Genomic DNA, 18233 nt, shown 5'->3' with positions numbered 1-18233 from the left:
GGCACGCACAAACACAGATGTTTTTTTAAAAGATATACTTGTTTTTATTTTGTGTGCATTCTTGCTTTTCCTGCATGTGTGTCTGTGTACCACATGCATGCACCTGATGCCCAAGGTCAGAAGAGGGTGTTGGGATAAGCTATAGATTGTTATGAGCTGCCAAGTGGGTGCCAAGAGCCAAGTCCAGGTCCTTTGGAAGAGCAATCTTAGCTACTGAACCATCTCTCCAGCATCCGTGTTTTGTGTTTTTGATAGTAGACTTCATAATCTACAATTTTTATATGCTGAGTTATGTGTATCCATAACATACCTCATAGAAACGAACATAGGAAACCTCTCCTACAGCTGAGGGAAGTGTCACCTAAGAATCACAAACCCCTGGCAACTGTCTGAAGGGTCCAAACCTTAATTTCTGATTATACCACAGTGGGGTGTAGCCCTGGCAGGCCTCTGAGGGCCTGCTTCACACCTTGTAGTTGCAAGTTGGAGCAGTGAGAAATGGGGGTGCAGGGATCTGTTGGGACAACGGAGAAAGACAAAGTAGAAAAGCTTGGCTGTGTAGACACCAAGTGCGTTTATTTGGACAGTGTCAGGAGTTTGTGAGCAGTGGCCGGCCCTGCTCTCTTCCCCTCTCCCTTCACTTGCTCCCTTTGACTGTGGTGTTAGCCTCCACTCAGACAAGTCTGCCCTCCTGTTGTTGCCTGTTGTTGATCAACCCAGGGTCTTCTCGACAGGAAGGCAGAGATCTGTAGAGACCAGCACCTCACTCCCACACATGGTGCCTCCTTCAGGCCTTTTTCAGTCCCACAGCTCAGCACAGAGTCCTCACAGTAGCTAGAACACGGGTACTCTGCTTTTTCCTTGGAAGCAAGAGAGCAGCTACCTGGAGTGCCTTATAGTCATGGCAGGTCTTGACACAGAAACAGAAAACAGAAGAAGATTGGTTTCAAATGGGGTACTTCCAAAAGCAGGAATTGGGGACACAGTGGAAATACCTGGAACCCGGCACTTTGGGCTTCAACTCTGGTGTGGGGGGAGGGCAGGTACTTAGGAATGGGGTTCATATACAGACTCACCTTGCTGTCTCCGGAGTTTCAGAAACAACAGCGCAAGAACGAAGAGACCGGTGGCAAAGAAGACTCCAAAGACTGTTCTTGGCTCTGTGGGTGAGAAGGAGCACCCCTCCCCTTAGGAAGCGAGCGCTGCTGTGGGTGCATCTTCACGGGAGCCCTGGGCCCACGCACGCTGCGGGCCTGCACTTGTTCAAGACTCAGATTTGTGTGTTGTTTTCTGCCTCTTTACAACAGGATTTGTTCTAAGACAGGGTCTCCCTGACATCCAGACTGGCTTTGAACTTAGGCTCCTGCTTCAGGCTTCTAGTCTGATTATGGGCACACACACACATCACTATCCCCCATTCCACCTCAGACATTTGAAAATGTTTCACAAAAGAGATTGAGCGACTAACAGCAAATAGCTGGGGATAATGTGAACTCAAACAACATTTGAGCTCTGGGGAAGCTCATAGTCTGGTGAGCAACCAAATGATGTCTTGGGCTCTCAGATACTTTCATTTTGAGGTTCATATCCTTTACTGCTTAAAACTGCAACATTCTGTGGCTTTTGGGATGAAGTTCTAGCATGTGGTCCATTGGGATTATAGGGCGTAATCTTGTAAGGGCATTCAGCTTGCCTACTGGTCACATTTTCTTATTCACTATTTACTGGTGGGGAACCTTGGGCAAACTGCTCAGTGTCGCAAATACCAGCCTATCATCTGTAGTGTTAGACGTGGCGATGGTATCTGTAGTCCCACTTATTTGGGAGGCTGAGTAGGAGGATTGCTTGGGCAGAGGAGTTTGAGGCCAGCCTGAATAACAGTAAGATCTATTTCCAAAAATAAATAGGTGTAATGTGTGATATCATACTTAAAAGTTGAGAATATTGGGAGTGGAGAGTTGGCTAAGCAGTTAAGAGCACTTGTTGCTCTTGCAGAGGACCTGTGTGTGTGTGTGTGTGTGTGTCTCCATTCCCAGCCCCACATGGTGGCTGACAACCTTCTGTAGCTCCAGTCTGAGGGGATATGATGTCCCCTTCTGGCCTCCATGAGCGTCACATGCACATGGTGCACTTCTATTTAGGAAAAACTCATGAAATATTAAAATCAATCTAGAGAGTTGAGTTTCCAGTGTCTGGTCACGTAAATGTGCAGATGTAACTACCTTGAAGTATCATTGTCTCTTGCTCCTTTTCTCATATGCCCTCGGCTATAGACATGTTCCCTAAGTTCTGTAGGCTGTTGTACAATCTGGGGTTCACATGGGCTGTGCTCTGGTCGTAAGGGCTCCCTTCTTGCTGAACTAGCTCCTAGTAGGAAGGAGCAGCACCCGCCTCTCCAGCCCAAGCTTATTATTTGGAGACTGGGGATTCGTAGCGACAGTGGCTGCCACTCTGGGAGAGGTGAGTCGAGAGTGTGAGGGTGGAAGGGAGCAAGAGCATGAGCAGCTGCACGAGGCTGAAGATGACCCGGAAGTAGGGGAGTCTCGAGTGGAGGAAGAGGTAGGACACTCCCAATACCTGCGTCGGGTAAAACCCTCATGCTGACTCTCAGCGGCTCCTCCAGGGAGATGTGGGTGACTTGGCAGATGTAAGTGGCGCCTGCCAGGCCAGGCTCAGCTGTCACGGTGGAAGAGATGCTGTAGGTCCCCATCATGCTTTGCCTGATGCTGGAGAAGGAGGCCCCAGAGACTTGGGCTGGAATTCCACCCTGCTCCTCCCGAATCCACGTCACCACCACATCCAGAGGGTAATAGCCAGCGGCACTGCAGATCAGGGAGGGGGGCAGATCCTTGTTTGCCAAGTTCAGTTGTACTTTGGGGGGAGCTGGAGAAAGATTGTAGAGGCGGCTGATCAGGGCTCACAGAGGGCCTGAGGCCTCTGAGAGTGAAGGTATGTTGTGGAGACAGAAACGTCTCCATGTTCCAGGGGCTCGACCTGGATGCAGGTCATGAGTGGAATCATTTCTGGAACTTTAAAGTCAATGACAGGCCAGCATGATTCCTTCCGCCCCCACCTCCCAGACAGGGTTTCTCTGTAGCTTTAGAGCCTGTCCTGGAACTCATTCTGTAGACCAGGCTGGCCTCGAACTCAGAGAGATCACCTCACCTGTCTCTGCATCCCAAGCACTGGAATTAAAGGCATGCACCACCACTGCCCAGCCCCCCTTTTTAAAAATAGAGCTGGGAATTCCACCTACGGTCTTACTTGTACAAGCAAGTGCTGTACCACTGAGCCACAACCGGGCGGCCCCCTTGGTTTGCTCCTTATCACTCCTGCAAGCAGTGATTGCTCATTGTGATGAGAACTGTTCCCCCTGCCTGCCCTTGACTGACTACCGCCTCCTCAGGAAGTATTGGGAGCAAAGCATGGAGTTCCTTGAGCCCACAGATCTCCAGAGAAGCCAGGAATGTTAAGCATACAGGATTGTCTTTCCAATGGGAAAGATGGAAATTCTGTTCTTCCATCCAGAAAGCTGAGAATTAGGAGTGACAAGCAGCCTGGTGATCTGTGTCAGCTGTTGGCCCGGGTCATATCAAGTTCTTACAGCCAAGACTAGTAGTCTAAATGACCCTTATAGCCAGAGGCTCCACCAAGCTCCCACAACCAGCTCCAGAGACACCTAATAGTCTAAATGGTCCTTACAGTCTCCGTATAGCCAGAGCTATACAACTCCGAGCTCCCGCAACCAGATCGAGGTGGCTAATAGCCCAAATGACTTTTACATTTCCAGTATGACAGACCAGGTCAGAGCCTTTTCTAGGCCTTTAAGCTAGTACAGGTAGCCTATCTCTAAAACCATCTTCTTGGGAGAAGTGACAGTTCTGATGTAATTACAGGGGATTGTGTTACACCAGGAAACTCTTCCCAGGTGACACCGTGTTTAAATTTGTTGATGTCACCCTCTGCAAGTCTGACCCAAGTTGACAGACAGTGTGAACTGAGTTTTCATTCTTACCTCTTCATGGTTCGCTTCCCTGCCTAGACACCCACAGGGTCCCCTCAAGAAGTAGTCTAGGGACTGAAATTACAGCCGGCCAGCCAGGGCCACAAGACTCAGGACTAGCTATTTCTTGGGGAAGTCATCTCAGCATTCAGCGGGACTCCTTATCAGATGCCGTCTGTGCCTCCAGGATGAAGACTGTGTTTGAGCTGTGGGAATGGCATTCTTTTTCTCAGGAGATTCCCTCTGGGTTTGGATTCTAGTCTGGGAAAGATTCCCCATAGGCACCCCTCTCTCTCCTCTCCCCAGAATAACCCAGGCCAGCAGGCCTTACCTAGGATGTCAAGGGGGATGATTTGTTGAGCTTGGTACAGAGAGGTAGTGATCTGGCAGATGTAGGTCCCCTCATCCTTCAGAGTGAGGTTGGCTAAGGTGAGCGAGGCATCTCCAGCCGCATGCAGCTGCTCAGGCTCCAGCGTTGCGCCCTTGCGCGTAGCCTGCACCTGCCCTGCCTTCCAGCTGTACACCAGCTGCCCGCTGCCTTTGTGCTGCAGCCGCCACTCCACCCCAATGAGGTCCAGGCCGGGTGCCACGGAGAAACTGCAGTGCAGGGTCACAGGGGACCCCAGCAGGCGATTCAGGGCTTGGGTCTCTGACGTCACCTGGAACTCCACTGTGGAAAGAATAAAGGGTGACTTGTGGACTGTTTCCTCCCCGGGTCACATTTACCTCTGAGTGGTGGGCAGACAGCTTCTCCAGCTCTCTGCCACGAACAGTGGTACCCACTGAGTTCATTTCCTATCCAATAGCGCTGCAAATAAATGGGGCTCTGCCAGGGGAGCATGGCACCCGTGGAAGCCTGAACTCATGGTCTTTCTGCTTAGGTCCCCAGTGCTAGGACTGCAGGTGTACACAGTCCCACAAGCTTTACTACTTAATTCTTCCGTGACTAAAATACGGTTAAGTTCTATGTGCACCGGATCCCTCGTTACTATGAGTAGCGCACTGCCCAGCCAGCCTTGGTATGCTTCTGGGATCCTTGTTTGGTAGCTATGACTCTCAGCTCTAAGCTATAGCTGTACATGGGAAGGAACATTTGGGGGTGAAGTGCTGTGGTCCCTATGGTCTAATCAGTTCAAGCGGAGAATCTGCCTCTATTTTAGCAGAGGCAGAGAGGAAGTGGTGGCACAAGATGGGTAGCTGGCGAGACTGGTCCAGGCCGTGCGGGTCTATGCTATTTCACTTATTTGTTGGTTTGGTTTTGTTATTGTTGTTGGGTTTTTTGTTTTTGTTTTTTTGGAGACAGAGTTTCTCTGTGTAACTCTAGCTGTCCTGGAACTCACTCTGTAGACCAGGCTGGCCTTGAACTCTCAGAGATCCACCTGCCTCTGCCTCCTGAGTGCTGGGATTACAGCCGCACACCACCACAGTGTGGCTTTATTTTTAGGTTTAAATCATCTCAAAAAGGGAGAAGCACTGAGCCACACAAGACCTGTGGTCGATGCTGGACATCTTTTCTGATGTGTCAAGGTTCATTTAGATAGGGCTGTAGAGGCAGTGGAAATGGTAGTGCCTACTTGGACTGTCAGTGACTCAGGAAGCATAACAGGATCATAAGTTCAAGGCCTACCTGGGCACCTTGGTGAGAGTCCCCATTTCACAATAAAACTGAAAAAGAAGTCGCAGCTGTAGGCCAGCGTAGAGAGGCCGTTTAGCATGCACAAGGCTCTAGGCTCAATCTTCAGCACAGACAAAATCATTATAAAGGTTAATGTCTTATGGCTCTCCAGGGATAAGAAAGGAGCTCCCCCACATCTCCATCTTTTGTGGATTTGGATGTCTCCTTTTAGAGGCAAAATATTGAACTGGACTCTTCAGATACTTGCTACCATGTTCCTAATTTCTTTGCACCTCGTAAGTGGCGCTAAATGGGAGAGGACAAGGACTGGTTATTATTATTATTAATTAAATTTTCTATTTTATATCCTGTCCAGTTTCTCCTCCCCCCTCTCCTTCTGCTCCCTCCCCTATCCCTTTACCCACCTCCATCCACTCCCTGTCTGTCTAGTCTCCCTTGGGTGTCAACAAAGCATGGCATAGCAAGTTGAAGCAGGCCCAAGCTCCTCCCTTAGGACTGGGCTTTGTTAATACGAGGTAGGGAACAAATTCTGTCTCCCTGTGCTCTGTTGAAATTGCTGTGAGAAACCAGAGCAGCGTGGCTTTTCAGTGAGAGAAAACAGGTGTTTGGCTAAAGAAGAGAGCGGTGGCCACAGGTGTAGACAGAAGAACCTCATTTCCCCACGACAGCTCAGTGAGAGAAAAGTCATCTCCATTTTGGAGAAAATACCTGATGGTTTTTATATTTTGACCCTTAATCAAGTAAGTATCTCCCAGCGTCCCCTGTTCTGGGACTCAGGATATTTTAGAAGGAAAAGATGAAGGTCTATGTGGTACCCCAAGAGGACCTATGTGATAGATTATAGACTTTGTTTCTTCCTTCTATCCCAGCTCTCACAACTAAAAGAAAGAAACTTGGGGCCACTGAAATGGCACAGTGGGTAAAGGGGCTTGCTGCCAAGGCTAGTGAACTGAGTTCAGTCCCTGAACCCGCACGGTGGAAGGAGAGAACCAACTCCTACAAGTTGTCCTCTGATCCCCACCTATGGGCTGTGGCATGTGCACACACACACACACACTAAGTGTAATAAAAACATAAAAAGAAACTTCGTGCTGCTTTTGATTTTCTCACCTGCAACCCTGACAGTACCCTGGGGACTCAGGGGGAGGTTCTGCGTAGGGTGCCAGACAGCTCCGGTTTCAGCATCTTCTAGAGTCTTCATCACCATGGAGACACTGGGTCCCCCTCTAGATACCTGCACATTGCTCATGAACCAAGCTGCTCTCTCCGAAGTGGCCTCTGGTCTACCATGGAGGAAGTACTGGGAGATCTCACAGGTCACCACCTTCCCGCTGCAGTCCGCATGGAGCAAGGCCTCTGCCTGAGGGATCTGTACCAAGTCCACTGGGGAGAAGGGTGGTCACAGAGGTGATATTAGACAGACACCCCTAGGCGGGTGGGAAGCAAGGGTGGGTAGATATGACAGGAACCTGAGCTGTCCCCACGGAGGAATCCTAGGAAGGAAGAAGGCTTTTACCTGAGGCCTCGAAGATAACAGGCTGGTCGTCTTTGTCCACTGTGCTCGCTTGGAAATCAGTGATGTCGTCTAGGGTGCCATCATCTGGCACTGGCACCTGCTTCAGCACAAGCAGGGCCCTCTCCCTGGCCCCCTTGCTGGCAAAAGCCCCTCGATGCCTATCTTCTGTGACCAAGAAGCAGTCCAAGACTATGTCGGTGGGCTGCCACGGTTTCTCTGCTGTGGGGAACTCTGCAGGAACAGTGAGATGAACACCTTTATCCTTCATATTTGCCGCCTATCCCTTTCCCAAACCAGTGGCTGATCACCAGGTAAGGGCCTCTGGGTCCTGCTGTCTTGGTGCCATTTCATCCAAAAACCCAACTTCTGGGGAGGCACCTGCCACTCAGGCAGCTACTCAGGGAATTATTTAAGTTCTGGATCAGTCCTGCTCAGAGTCAGGGGGATTTATGCTTTTAAATTTTTACAGTCCAATTGTGGAATACAAGGAAAAAATGTTTTGAAAGGCATTCCCAGTAAAACAAAAACAAAAAACAATACCAAAAAGGAACAAATCCTGCCACGGGGGAGAGGAGCTGGGCTCTTGCTGTTCCTAGGGACGCTGACAGCCATTTTCTCATTTCCCAACCTGCCCAGAGTCCTCTGCTTTCTGCCATTGCTGTGACCTCTAGCATCCTGCTCCAGAGTCACCTCCCCAGTGATTCCTTAGCCTGGGAAGCCCCTTTTCCTTCTAGGGTGCAGTGCTGTCTCCCATGAAATGGTGGCACTCTGCCTTTTCCACAGAGAAAGCCCCTCTACTCCTTCTGTGAGTTCTCAGCCGTACTCCTCTCCAAATTGGCTCCTCATGTCGTCTCGTTAAGCCACACTCATCTGCTGGGCTTAGAAGGCAATAGGAAGTTGTTGTACTGGGTAGGTGGCTTCCCGGGACTCCCTTAGCTCAAGGCTTCCTTCCCCCACCACGGAGCCAGACCGCGGCACTCACCAGTCCCTGCTGTCCCAGAGAGAGCCAGACAGAGCAGCAGACACCAGCTGGGCTCCGAGCCCATGGAGGCTGCTCTCGGGCTCCTCCTCGCTGGCTGCCTTCTCCACGGTTTCTCTGCTACAGATCCTCCGCTGAAGAGAGGATTCTTCGCCCCTCGCTTGGGTAGCCGCTTGTGCTCTCTTCCCCTGCTAGATCTCAGTCCGCTTCTCTTTCACTTTCACTTCGACTGTCTTTGTCGCCTGAAACCATTAGGAGCAGCGGCCAGAACCCTCCTCCCTGTCCTTCTGTCCACCCTGCACCCAAGAAATCCCCAGGTGATTTCAAAACCTGTTTTGTTTCCCGTCAACTCTAAGACAAGGCGGGAGAGAGGATGGAGTCAGAAGAGAGATCTGCAGGACTCGGGACCCTTCATTCTTTTAGGTCCATGTGGAATCCTGTTGGTCTGCCCAGGTGACAACTCGCTGTTCAGATCCTTGACCCCACGGGTGAGATGGGGTGTGGCCTGGCTCTGGGATTGCAGTCTCAGGAAGCTGGAGAGCTACAGTGTGGAGTTTCACTTTCAATTGTATTAGTGTGTGTGGTGTATTCATGTGTGGGGTAGGGGTGCGCAGCCATGCCTGTGTGTGGAGGGTCAGTGTGGACCCTGCGCATCTTCTCCACGACTCCTCCTTATTCTCTTGAGATAGGGTCTCTCTCTGAACCTGGAATTGTTTGGTGGCCAACAAGTGCCAGTGATGTCCTGTCTCCACTCCAACCCCTGCCCTGCCCTCCTGGCACCCCTTGAATTACAAGCACACAGGGCCACATCGAGTTTTTGCTTGTTTTCCCTTATTTTCTTGTATAAGGACTGGCTATTTTTTCTTTTCTGGTGAAGGATGCTAGAACTCTCCCTTCATACCTTCTTCCAGCCCTGTCACCCCTTCCTCCTCTTGCTCCCCCCCCGCTTTTTGTAGGAAGGGAAATAACTTGTAGAATGTTCATGGCTGTTACTGGAGCCCCTGGCCATGAGGCCTGGCTCTGGGTTCCAATGCCTGTCTACACTGAGAGAAAAGAACAGTGGATATAAAAATAGAAAAGTGAATTTATTTACAGCTTGGGCTTAAACAGAGAGAACGTCTCAGTCTCTGCTTTGCCCACAGCAGTGTCACAACTTCCCGAGAAGATGGAACCAAAGCAGGAAGTATGTGTGTCTGCAGATAGTGTACTTCGTGGCAGGTGAGACCTTCCGGCCCCAGGGCTTCTGTGGGTCTTCTGCTGGTGGCCTAGTCAAAAAGTTTATTATTATTATTATTTTATTTTTAATCATGTGTCTGTGTGTCTGAATGTTCTGCGCTTGTAGGTGGCAGAGGAGGTCGAAGGTGTCGGATTCCCTGAAACTGGAGTTACAGGTGGTGTTGAGCCACCTGCTGGTTCTGGGAATCAAACTCTGGTCCTCTGGAAGGACAATATGTGCTCTTCACCGCTGAGCCATCTCTCCAGTCCTTCGAGGGCCGTTTTCACCCTTAGCATGTAATTTTGCCAGCCAGAGGGCTTCATTTATATGAAGTGTGTTTTCCAGCTAGAGCCTGGGCCTCCCCAAGATTGCTGACCACACATTGGGGATTCTGTTCTCGTCACTATCAGTCTCAGAAGGGCGGTGCATCTCGTGCACACAGGAAAGGGTTCTGATGATGATGATAGATGGTAGGGGAGATCCCCCTGGATGGTGCCTCAGAGGACCCCACCCCGTGCTGGCTCAAGGGTAGGAAGCAGGCTCAGGTTTCCGGTAGTCTTCTTGGATGGGGATGGCACTGCCCTCCTCCTCCCTGGGGCAGCTGTAAGGACAGGTCTCTTCAGGTTCTGCCTGGTCATCTCTATCTGTGGAAAGACAATGGGTGCTGGTCAGCAGTAGGGAGGGTGGGGATGAAGCTGAGAAGAGAAAAGTGGGGTGGGGGGCATGAAGGGAAGAGTAGGGTGGAGTCGGGATGGGGCCTCAGGTGAGGCTAGCAGGGCTGAGATGGTGGGCTGGGGAAGGAGGGGAGGCTGATCTCTTACTTGATCCATGATTCCTTCTTTGATGGAAGAACAAGATTCCTCCCAGGATGAAGACAAGAAACATGCTGGAGAAGGTCACGAAGATTCGGATACAGTCTGAACTGCACAGGGGTCTTCGGGCTGTGATAGGCAAGGGTGCCCAGAGGCTTTGCAGGAGGGTCTAACCTTGGACTCCCTCAGCCTTCTGCTCGACCAGTCCCCCGTCTGCTAAACCCTGGCTAGGTCACGCTTTCCCCTCCTTCGCCTCCTGCTCTGTCTTTCTGTCTGCTGGCACCCCCCCCCTTCTCCTTTGTGTGTAGTGAGTACTCATGTGTGCATTCAGAGTCCAGCGTGCTCCCTTGAGGCAGGGTTCCTCTCTGAACTGGAAATGTGGCTGTTTCAGCAAAGATGGCTCTGTCTCTGCCTCTGAATGCTGGGGTTACACACATATTACTCTGGTCCTTAACTCATGCTCAGCAAGCACCCGTATCCACGGAACTTTCCTGCAGTTCTGTACCCCTATTCTTCACCCCATGCTTAGGGGTTTCCCAGTCGCTGCTCTCTTGGCCTCTTTCATCTTCCCTTTCTCTGAGGAATGGGGATTAGCAGGGAGAAAACTCACATGGCCAGTGGGTATAGAGAGCTGAGTCAGGAGGCTGCCTGGTGTGTGCAGGCCAGATCGTCCTGGCCTCTGGCATCACTGGAAGAAACAGACAGAATCTATCACAGCAGAAAACCTGCCCTCCTTTCCCCTCCACCCCTGGAGGATGCACTGGACCGAAAGCCTGTGATTCTGCAGGAGGGAGACAGAAGGAAGACAAGCTGGCCCAGAACCTAGCTCGGAGTAAGTGCAGATCAGGCAGTGCTAGGTGGGCTGCCCCACTGCCCCCAGCGAACTGGACAATGGGCAGCCTGCTACATACCTTGGGCATAAGGTAGGTGGGTGGGTGGAGGGTGTGAGCCTGAGGCCTCCGACGGCTGTGTGGTCAGCACAGGCTTTAGAGGAGGGTCACACTCCATACATTCCTTGTCCCTACACTCCAGGCCCTTGGAGCAGGCGCACTCGGCGTTGGCAGTGACTGTGCAGTTGCGAATGAGAGGACCTTGGGAGAGGGGAGGGCCAGGAGGAACAAGATACAACAGGCCTTCAGGGACCTGAACCTGTTCAAAGGACGGGAATGTTTCCCCATTTCCATCACCTCATCCTTGCCCACCCCGCCCCTCCCTCACTGCCACCTGCTACCTTGCTATTGTTTTTGAAGAAGAATGGTTGACAGACAATTCATGGGCTCAGAAACAGGAACTGAAAGTTGGAGATTGTATGATTTCCTTTCCTACTCTCCTCTACTTTATAGCTTTTGACTGGCATGTCATATACTTCTGTAGAGGTATATGGAGCGTCCCAGAAATAAGAATGGAGAAATAACGAAATATAAAGTTGTAAGCCTAGGAGAATGAGAGCAGGCTGTCAGCAGCTGTCTCAGCAGCTTAAGGATCAACTATTAACAGTGGGTTATTTTGCTTTACAACTGGCAGCTCTGTCTGCAAGACTGAGGGTCCTCTGCAAACTGAGGGTCAGCTTTTAGATACCTCCCTCCCCGCTACTCATGACCAGCAACTGACGAGAGCTGAGTTAACTTTTAAATGATGGAATGTACGTGACTTTCTGGTTGTGCATTGTCCTGTACCCTTCTCTGCTATGTGAAACTGGCAATATCAGGAGCTTTGGTAAACACCATCAGAAAGTGCCAGAAAGAAACAAACACAAACATTAATTTAACGGAAAAACCCTGTTAACAGAAATTGTTAAAAAAAAAAAAAAGCAATTTGTATCTGAGTTTTACCTTGAGATTGTAAAAATTCTTTTGTTCATGCCTAATGCTTGCTTCTTGTTATAAAAAGGGAATTTGGAAACTGCCCATGACCACAGCTACAGAAGCCTCATCTCTGGCTGTGCTCACAGCTATAGCTGAGAAGCTTTTAGTGCCCCATGGAGATATTTTCTTCTTTTTCTAGAATAAAGTTTGCTTCTAGTTTAATAGACTTTGGTGGTCTGTCTTCCATCTTTGTGTGATGTGAGAACCCAACAATATACACATCATAAGCGCAAAGCTAAATTAAGATTCAGAACAAGGGGGCAGAGCGATGGCTCAGCAGGTACCCAGTGCCAAACCTGACAACCTAGGTTCAATCCTTGGGGCCCATGTGTTGGAAGAAGAGAACAGATTCCTGCAAGTTGTTCTCTGATTTCCACCAGAGAACTGTGGCTGGCATGCCCTCCTTCCACACAAGGAGACAAACAAATGTAATTTAAAAGTTAAAAAACTTGCCAGGTGTGGGGGTGCACACCTTTAATCCCAGCTCTCAGGAGGTAGGAGTAGGAGAAACTCTATGAGTTCGGGGCCAGCTGGGTGTGAGTTTTAGGACAGCCAGGGCTACATAGTGATCTCTTTAAAAAAATAACTTTAGCTGGGCGGTGGTGGCGCACGCCTTTAATCCCAGCACTCGGGAGGCAGAGGCAGGCGGATCTCTATGAGTTCGAGACCAGCCTGGTCTACAAGAGCTAGTTCCAGGACAGGCTCCAAAACCACAGAGAAGCCCTGTCTCGAAAAACCAAAACAACAACAACAACAAAAAAAAACTTTAAAAGTACAAATTAGACGCACGGGTACAGCCAGCAGCACGTTAAAGACAGCAACGCGTCCTCTTTTGTCTTCTTAGCACAAAGCCCTCACAAAGCAGCCATTACTCTGACTTCTGCCACCACAGGACAACTGTGCTAGCAGCTGTGCTGTGTGAATGGAATCAGGCCATGTGACCTCATTTCTGTCTGGCTTCTTTTACTTAACCCTTTGTGAACTTCACCTATGCTCTTGGCTCTAACTACAGATCATTCTTTCTCGAGCCTGCGTAGTATTCCTTTGTGTGGATATACCACCATGCCTGTATCCATCCAGTCTGCTGCCAGTGGACATTTGAGGAGTCTCTAGTTCTTAGCCATTAGGGACAGTGTCCCTATGAGTCCCAGCAGTTTTTTTTTTAACTTTATCAGATACTAGCTTGATTGTAGGCAGCCATTGCTCTTAAAATAGAAAGTTTAGTCCAATGTAGGACCCAGTGCGGGTTAGACTTGGGGTTGTGGTGGTGGGGGGTGACTCCCTGGAAGGCAGCAACATCTGGATGTGGGACAGCACTCTGGGAATTCCTGCAGGTAGAAGAGGGATGTAGAAGCGGTGGATGGCAAAGGAATACATCAACTCTGACAATTTTCTTCTGCTTATGGCTTATCAGGACAGAAAGAAGGACAATTGCTCTATGGTCCTATGGCCTCTTTTCTGAATTCTAATCAAGTTGCTATGAAATCTTAGTTCCTCTGCGGCCTGTTAGGAATTGTGAGTCAGCCTGGACCAGGATCTTCTTAGGAAGAGTGGGAGAATCCTGGGAAGTGGTGGGGGACGGATGGAGAGGGGGAGGGTTCGGGACACCGCTGGGCTGGGCTGCTGACACTGGACGGAAGTGTGCTCTTGTCTTCAGTTGGGAGTACCGGGGACCTAGGGGTCCGGACTGTACCTGAACTGACCACAGACTTCCCCTTCTTAAAGACTGGGGTCTGGGAAGGCCAGACCCAGTGGACCTGCTCTCTGTTGCCTCCCCCTGGCTGCCTGATTCCTTGGATTAGTTTGAGACTTGCAGACAAAGGTGATGGAGCCAACCTGGGACACAGCGAGGGGTGGAGGGCAGACAGCAGAAGGCCTTTTGACAAGGCTACAGGGTGAGCCAGGAGCTTTGTTTGATTAAGGAATTCCCAACCCTGTGGAGGCTGCTGCCAGGGAGAGAGAGAATCCTATTTCTAAGTTGCCTCAGGAATATTTCTGTTGCTTTGCTGGGCATGGTGGCACATGCCTTTAATCGCAGATTTTTAGAGTTTAGAGACAGATGGCTCCTGGAAGAGGCCAGTTTGGTCTATGCAGCACTCCAGGCCAACCTGGGCTACATAGAGAACAAAAAAACAAAACCAACCAAACAACAACAAAACCATGTTGCTTTTATTATGATTTTGTTCTTGTTGGTGTATAAGAATATGGAATATTTCATGAGTCTGTGGTGCACAGGGCCATTCTAATCTTTGTATCTTTTCAGTTTTAGTGATATGCTGCCGAAGAGAGCCCTTGACTATGACCTATGACTAACACCCTTTAAGGCTGTGCTGGGGATCGAGCCCAACCGCTGACTTGTGGAAAAAAAAAATTTTTTTTAACAGGGTTTCTCTGTGTATCTCTGGCTATCCTGGAACTAGCTATGTAGACCAGGCTAGCCTCAATCTCACAAAGATCCACGTGCCTCTGGGTTTAAAGGCATACACAACCAAACCTGGCTCAATGTTTTATTTTTTTAAAGAGTATAATATTAAGTCAGGAGGTATTGGAATACACCTTTAGTCCCAGCACTTGGGGGGCAGAGGCAGGTGGATCTTTGTGAGTTCCAGGTCAGCCTGGCCTACAGGGCAAGCTCCAGGACAGCCAGGGCTACTCAGAGACCCCTGTCTTGAAAAAAAAAATTAAAAGACAATTTAGTGAAGTCACACGTTTAAGTCACAACTAAGTCTTGCTGGGATATAGCCCAAACTACTTATGTAAAATGTTACCACTTGGACACATAACTCTCTTTGATTTAGACACAGTGTAATATGTTTGTAGGAATTATCTGAAATTCCCACAGGCAAGGCTTTCGTTGTTATATTTGCTGTAGTGTAACCATCTGGGAAGATCCTGTTAAATTGTTGTCAGAGCCGGGCAGTGGTGGCGCACACTTTTAATCCCAGCACTGAGGAGGCAGAGGCAGGCGGATCTCTGTGAGTTCGAGGCCAGCCTGGTCTGCAGAGCAAGTTCTAGGACAGGCTCCAAAGCTACACAGAGAAACCCTGTCTTAAAAAACAAAAAACAAAACAAAACAAACAAATTGCCGTTAGAATTTACTCTCCAGTTGCCTCTGCTTCCAGAACACATTGTTTCCTGACGTTACTAAAATCAATTTATACTTCCTTCAGAGGTTTTTTCAATAGCAATTAAATCTTTTTATGCATGTGAAAAAGTGTCTTGCTAGCAACCGTTATTTCAAAGGGGCCTCTTTAAAGTGCGCCCGTCTAGTGTACGCTAACACAGACTTCCTGAATCCCCAGCAGAGGTGGGGGAATGACAGCGGAGTCTGAAAAGAGAGCTACAGATACCCTACCTCTTCGTTTGTAGAGAACAGACATTTGTAAATTAGAAAGGACAGGTCTGTCTGCCTTTTCCCCCAAAATGCCTTTTGTACAAAAAAGCCAGGGGGAACCTGGCTTCTGATGTTATTTCCTAACTCCAAGTTCTGAACAGCTGTCCTGCAAGTGTTGTGGGAATACAGGAACATGGGTGGTTCATTGGCTAGAAGTTGCTTTTTTGAGACCTTGGTTTCTGGAACTATCCCTCCTTAAATTGAAATTATATTTCTTCTTTCTTCTTCTTCTTCTTCTTCTTCTTCTTCTTCTTCTTCTTCTTCTTCTTCTTCTTCTTCTTCTTCTTCTTCTTCCTCCTTCTCCTCCTCCTCCTCCTCCTCTTCCTCCTCCTCCTCCTTCTCCTCCTCCTCCTCCTCCTCCTCTTTCTCCTTTTTCTTTTCAAGACAGGGTTTCTCTGTGTAACAGTCATGACTGTCCTGGGACTCACAGAGATCCACCTGCCTCTGCCTCCCAAGTGCTGGGATTAAAGGTGTGCGCCACCACACCGGGAAAATTGTACTTTTTCATTTCTGTGTGTGCTCATGCATATGTATGAATTCAGAGGACAGCTTACATTCTTTCCTTCTACCATATGGTCCAGGGAATGAAGTCAGGTCGCCAGTTTTGGTGCCAAGTATCTTTGCCTACTAAGCCATCTCATTTGCCTTTTTGTTTGTTTGTTTGTTTTTTGACATGGGATCAGGCTGGCCTTGAACTCCTGTGATCAATTGATCCTCCCGAGTCATCAGCCTTGTAGTTGGGATTGTGGGCATGTGCCACTACGCCATTTTATTGTCTCAGTCCTATCTACAGTGTCCTTCTCTCCAACCCTTCAAAACTGCATGTCTTCCATGAACCGCTAGCTGTCTCCCCACATGCCTTGCCCAAGGCACACACACCCTGTTTCAGCCTTGATTCCACTTCCCAGGAGCCTCGAAGCAGCTGAAGCTCTCTGACTCCTGCACACCAGCTACACCAGCATCGCAGCCGCAGCCCCGATGTGCACTCTGCACCCCTCTTACCAGAGTTACAATGCCTGCAGCTCTCACAGTGGCGCCGGGCGTGGTAGTCTGCAGAGAAGGAGACACCCGGTAGGCACGAGTCACACTGGGCAGCTGTTCTGTTCTGGCTGCAGTCTTTCACAAGGAAAGTACCTGTGAGCAGAGGGGCCAGAATCAAGGTCCAGGCAAGGTGATTCCTCCAGACTCCGCAGGCTGCCTGACTTTGCTTGAGCTCAGTCTTACCCCGTACACTCCCCTTCACCCTAAACAGCATCTCCCCAGCCCTGCTGAGCCCGCACTCTTACCTGGCTTGCACATCTGGCAGCAGAGTCCTCCCGGAGTCCGGTAATGTCTATCTGGACAGCTCTTGGAAGCTGAGGTATCCGAGAGCCCTAACAAGGTCCCCAGCAGGCAGAACCAGTAGGGAGGTGGCCAAGCCATGGCTACTGCCTAGAGAGACCTTTCCTGAGCCCCAGTCGCTGGTGCCTCCTGTGTGCTCTGGGCAGCAGCCACAGTACTTCCACTCCGGTGGTGAGCCAATCTCTAATAGCAGTTGTGGCTGGGTTTTGTTTTTTCTTTTTTTTTTCCCTTCTCACAGCAGCCTCCACCCCCTCTTCTTTTCCGCAATCTGGAGAGGCTGTGAAGGGGCAAACCCAACGCTGCTGTTCTTCACAGACACGTGCCCTCCTTGGCTTCCAGCACCCTCGCTCAGTGGCTAACCCATCTGCATAGGCTGCTTTAACAGGAGAGGGTGCTGCACACACGTGCAGCCGCCTGTCCTGTACACAGGGCTGGACACTAGCTGCCCTCATCCCTCCCGGGCATGCCTCCTCCCTCACACACGTCCCTTTCAGAGATGACCAACTGAAAGGAGTAAAGGGGACTGCAGGCTATTTCTGAAGATTAGGGGGGTCAGATCAGGTTTAGAATCATGACACTTTCGGATTCTGCATAAAACTGGTGCCACAAAACACCCTATTAGAGGTGGGGGCGACACAGTGGTCTTGTATGTCCCAAGGCAGCCTCAAATTTGTGTTGTAGCTGAGGATGACTTTGAGCTTCTGATCTTTCTGCCCCCATCTCCTGAGTGCTGCTGCTGCTACAGGGGTGCAGACCATGTCACTGCTGGTGATACAGGGGTGCAGACCATGTTACTGCTGGTGATACAGGGGTGCACACCATGTCACTGCTGTTACAGGAGTGCACACCATGTCACTGCTGCTGTTACAGGGGTGCACACCATGTCACTGCTGGTGATACAGGGGTGCACACCATGTCACTGCTGCTGTTACAGGGGTGCACACCATATCACTGCTGGTGATACAGGAGTGCACACCATGTCACTGCTGGTGATACATGAGTGCACACCATGTCACTGCTGGTGATACAGGGGTGCACACCATGTCACTGCTGGTGATACAGGGGTGCACACCATGTCACTGCTGTTACAGGGGTGCACACCATGTCACTGCTGGTGATACAGGGGTGCACACCGTGTCACTGCTGCTGTTACAGGGGTGCACACCGTGTCACTGCTGCTGTTACAGGGGTGCACACCGTGTCACTGCTGCTGTTACAGGGGTGCACACCGTGTCACTGCTGCTGTTACAGGGGTGCACACCGTGTCACTGCTGCTGGTACAGGGGTGCACACCGTGTCACTGCTGCTGGTACAGGGGTGCACACCGTGTCACTGCTGCTGGTACAAGGGTGCACACCACACCAGGTTTATGTGGTGCTAAGGAGAGATCCGAAGACCTTTTCATCCTGGGCAAACACTACCATCTGAACTATATCCCCCTCCCCGAACACAACACACATGCAGCAAAGCT

At 50.0% G+C, this 18233-nt stretch overlaps 2 protein-coding genes across 2 annotated transcripts; both read right to left on the bottom strand.

Moving 5' to 3' along the window:
- Positions 1-259: 259 nt before the first annotated feature.
- On the bottom strand, positions 260-8621 carry Tapbpl (TAP binding protein like). The gene is made up of 8 exons (XM_057792316.1): positions 8465-8621; positions 8138-8376; positions 7156-7386; positions 6750-7022; positions 4335-4673; positions 2578-2883; positions 1077-1160; positions 260-910 (listed from the first exon to the last, which is right to left on the bottom strand). The coding sequence occupies exons 2-8, from the start codon at positions 8199-8201 to the stop codon at positions 900-902; spliced, it is 1308 nt and encodes a 435-aa protein (XP_057648299.1). The 5' UTR covers positions 8202-8376; positions 8465-8621; the 3' UTR covers positions 260-899.
- Positions 8622-9238: 617 nt separating this feature from the next.
- On the bottom strand, positions 9239-16930 carry Cd27 (CD27 molecule). The gene is made up of 6 exons (XM_057781000.1): positions 16708-16930; positions 16424-16555; positions 11074-11253; positions 10773-10850; positions 10172-10291; positions 9239-9994 (listed from the first exon to the last, which is right to left on the bottom strand). Exons 1-6 carry the CDS (start codon positions 16841-16843, stop codon positions 9873-9875), a joined length of 768 nt encoding a protein of 255 aa, XP_057636983.1. The 5' UTR covers positions 16844-16930; the 3' UTR covers positions 9239-9872.
- Between the last annotated feature and the right edge of the window lie 1303 nt (positions 16931-18233).

The sequence above is a fragment of the Chionomys nivalis genome, chromosome 1 (assembly GCF_950005125.1).
Source record: "Chionomys nivalis chromosome 1, mChiNiv1.1, whole genome shotgun sequence".
Taxonomy (NCBI): Eukaryota; Metazoa; Chordata; class Mammalia; order Rodentia; family Cricetidae; genus Chionomys; species Chionomys nivalis.
Note: the sequence above shows the minus strand (reverse complement) of the source record. Positions and strands in the feature narration are given on the sequence as shown.